The sequence below is a fragment of the Pelodiscus sinensis genome, chromosome 24, assembly GCF_049634645.1.
Source record: "Pelodiscus sinensis isolate JC-2024 chromosome 24, ASM4963464v1, whole genome shotgun sequence".
Taxonomy (NCBI): Eukaryota; Metazoa; Chordata; order Testudines; family Trionychidae; genus Pelodiscus; species Pelodiscus sinensis.
The window spans coordinates 2,492,367-2,495,886 of record NC_134734.1 but is presented as its reverse complement, the minus strand read 5'-3'; the positions used below and the strand labels follow the sequence as shown (position 1 = coordinate 2,495,886).

Sequence of the window (3,520 nt, the reverse complement as noted above, 5' to 3'; positions counted from 1 at the left end):
CAGTTAACTGGTTAAACTTTTCATCCCTAGTACAAAATACATTGTAATTATATCACAGTTATGAATATGGTAGCCCCAGGGCGCTGTTTGGAGGTGCAAAGTGCCAGAACCTCCCTCCTTGTATTTAACGTCCCCAATATTTAAACATCACCTCACCCCTTTGGCTTCTAAAGCAGAGCTGGGAACTTCTGGTTTTCTGAAACTTTTTTTACAGAGTTTTGTAGCATCATCGACTCTTAACATTTCTTGGCAGCATTCACTGAGCTGCTTGCTGGTTTTCTCAAAGCTCCAGATCCTGGAATCAGATTTTTAGTAGGAATTTTTCTTTTCTTTTCTTTTCTTTTCTTTTCTTTTCTTTTCTTTTCTTTTCTTTTCTTTGTTGCAAAGAAAACTTTGAAATGCCCAGCCCCATTCAAAAACAAAAAACGCCCAAATACAAGAAACCAAATGTCTCCCTTTTCAAACCAATCTCATCATGCTGTAGAAGATAGCTCATGAGGTTTGAAGGCACAAACTTAGCAATGAGAAAACAGAGCTAGTTTTTAAAAAGTGGCAAAGGGAGTTAGATGCCAAATTCCCATGCTTAGTTCTAAAGCTGTTAAGCTCCAAATTCTCAGAGATGCTCTGGAAAATCTCAAATTCAGTTACATCATGTACTTGCAAATAGCTAAAACATGGCAATTTTTAAATGTTTTTATGCAAAAGTTACAAATCTAATTAATAAGGTAGGTGAAATAGAGTGCTTCATAGTAAATGAAGAGATGAATGGGAAAGTCATCGCAGAAACTTGGCGGAATGAGGATAATTAATAGGACATGGTAATACTGAGGTAAAAACTGTATTGGAAGGACAGAACAAGCCGTGATGGCGGGGGAATGGTGGTATATGTGAACAGAAGCAACCCAACAGTTCCGTAGACTCTCTGTGGGTAGTAATGCCACGCTATGAGAAGAATAGAGCAGTCGGGATATGTTCCTGCCCACCTGACTAGTGATGGGGATAGGGACTGTGATATGCTCAGGGGGATCAGAGAGGCTGTACAATTTAAAAACTCAAGAATAATGGGGGATTTCAACTCTTCCCAAATTGACTGACTGGCTACACACCACCACACGACGGGATGGCGAGAGACAGGTTCTTGACACTTTATATGACTGTTTCTTGGAGCAGCTAGTCCCAGAACCAACAATAAGGCCGAAAATTCTCTTGCTCAAAAAGACAGTTTTGGGGCAAGAGGAAGTTGCTGGTCAGTGAACAGCAATATCGACAATTCCTCTATTTTGCTGGCGCTGGCCCCGAGTGGTCGGTGGCGTGAGGGTTGGGTGTACGTTGCCAGTACCTCAGAAACTCTTCCTCCATGGTGAGGTAGAAGATGGGGTTGAGGCAGCAATTGAAATACATCAGGAAATACGGAAAAGTGCTGTCTGCAAGCAGGAAATCCTGAGGGTACGGAGCTGAAATCGACAGCATGAAGAAAACGTGATACGGCAGCCAGCAGAGGAAAAAGGTCGGGATCAAGCCAAGAAGGATCTTGAGTGGCTGAGTAAACTGGATCAGCCGGTCCCTTCTCCACCTGGCATCTAGAACGATGTATAAGGTTGGGATCAAATTCAAGGCTACTGGGATCAGAAACCCCACCAGGAACTGGATCACAATGGCCTGCATCCTCTCTTTATATTCATCGACGCCAAAGTACATTCTAGGCCTGGCAGGTGGGAAGAGGGATTCCCAGAGGTCACGGTACCGCCAGCTGAACCCAACAGACAGGGCCCATGTGCCCAGAGCCACCCAGCAGGCCAGGGAGGCCGTGCAGCATTTCTGGGCCCACTCAAGACGTGCCGCAAGGACGCAGCGATGGACGCTGATGGCCGTGAGGAGGAAGGCGCTGGAGAACATGTGCAGGGAGGTGATGTAGTTGCTCAGCATCCTGGCCCAGTCTAAGCTCAGGAAGATGAGGACGAATCTGAGGGGCAGGCAGACAGTGAAGATGAAATCGGACATGGCCCGGTTCAGGAACCACACGGTGCTGGCCGTTCTCTGCATACGGCAGCCGGTGACGAAGAGGACATAGCCATTTAAGGGCACTCCGGCGAGGAAGGCCACACCCCACAGCACCAAGAAGAGGTGTGGGAGGATCGTCATTCTCAGGTAAGGTCCAGTTCCAATATCCACGTCCTCCTCAGGGCTCAGGGAGGGCAGCGCAGATGCTGTACTGAGGAAAGGGAGAGCAATTCAACGGGCTTCAAGAGCAGCAGACAATCACAGAGTTTCTAATCTCCTCAGAGTTCACAGGGCTGGGGAACCATTTTTAGGTCAAGGGCCACCGACCCCACCGAAAAATCAGTCGGGGGCTGCGCAGAAGTGAGAAGCTAGTTGGTCCCCAGCCTGTAACAATGCTTGGGATTCTTCTGTCTCTACACTTGTCCTTGTTGAACCTCATCAGATTTCTTGTGGCCCAATCCTCCAATTTGTCTAAGTCACTCTGGACTCTATCCCTTCCCTCCAGCGTATCTACCTCTCCCCCTAGCTTGGTGTCATCTGCAAACTTGCTGAGGGTGCAATTCATCCCCTCATCCAGGTCATTAATAAAGATGTTGAACAAAACCGGTCCCAGAACTGGGGGACTCCGCTAGAAACCGACTGCCATCCTGACATTGAGCCGTTGATCACTACCCACTGGGCCTGGCCTTTCAGCCATCTTTCTATCCATCTTACTGTCCATTTATCCAATCCACATCCCCTTAACTTGCTGTCAAGAATGTTGTGGGAGACGGTATCAAAAGCTTTGTTAAAGTCAAGGTATATCACATCCACTGACTTTCCCATGTCCACTGAGCCAGTTACCTCATCATAGACGCTAATCAGATTGGTCAGGCATGACTTCCCCTTCATGAATCCATGCTGACTATTCTTGATCACCTTCCCCTCTTCCAAGTGCTTCAAACTGGATTCCTTGAGGATCCCTTCCATGATTTTTCCAGAGACTGAGGTAAGACTGACCGGCCTATAGTTCCCTGGATCGTCCTTCTTCCCTTTCTTAAAGATGGGCACTATGTTTACCTTTTTCCAGTCATCCGGGATCTCTCCTGATCTCCATGACATTTCAAAGATAATGGCCAAAGGTTCCTCAATGACTTTTGCCAACTCCCTCAGTACTCTTGGAGGTATTAAGTCTGGACCCATGGATTTATGTACGTTTAGCTTTTCTAAACAGTTCCTAACCTGTTCTTTCCCTACCAAGGGCTGCCCACCTTCGGCCCATATTGCATCACTTAGGGTATGTCTACACTAGAAAGTTAGTTCGAACTAACGGACGTTAGTTCGAACTAACTTTCCTATGCGCTACACTAGCGCTCCGCTAGTTCGAATTTGAATCGAACTAGCGGAGCGCTTAGTTCGAACTAGGTAAACCTCATTTTACGAGGACTAACGCCTAGTTCGAACTAGCTAGTTCGAACTAAGGGCTGTGTAGCCCTTTAGTTCGAACTAGTGGGAGGCTAGCCCTCCCCAGGTTTCCCTG

General features: G+C 47.0%; 1 protein-coding gene across 1 annotated transcript; it reads right to left on the bottom strand.

Annotated features, from left to right (window-relative positions):
- Nucleotides 1-1,275: 1,275 nt before the first annotated feature.
- On the bottom strand, nt 1,276-2,205 carry LOC142819733 (chemerin-like receptor 1). The gene has a single exon (XM_075908456.1). It carries the CDS (start codon nt 2,140-2,142, stop codon nt 1,276-1,278), a length of 867 nt encoding a protein of 288 aa, XP_075764571.1. The 5' UTR covers nt 2,143-2,205.
- Nucleotides 2,206-3,520: the final 1,315 nt, after the last annotated feature.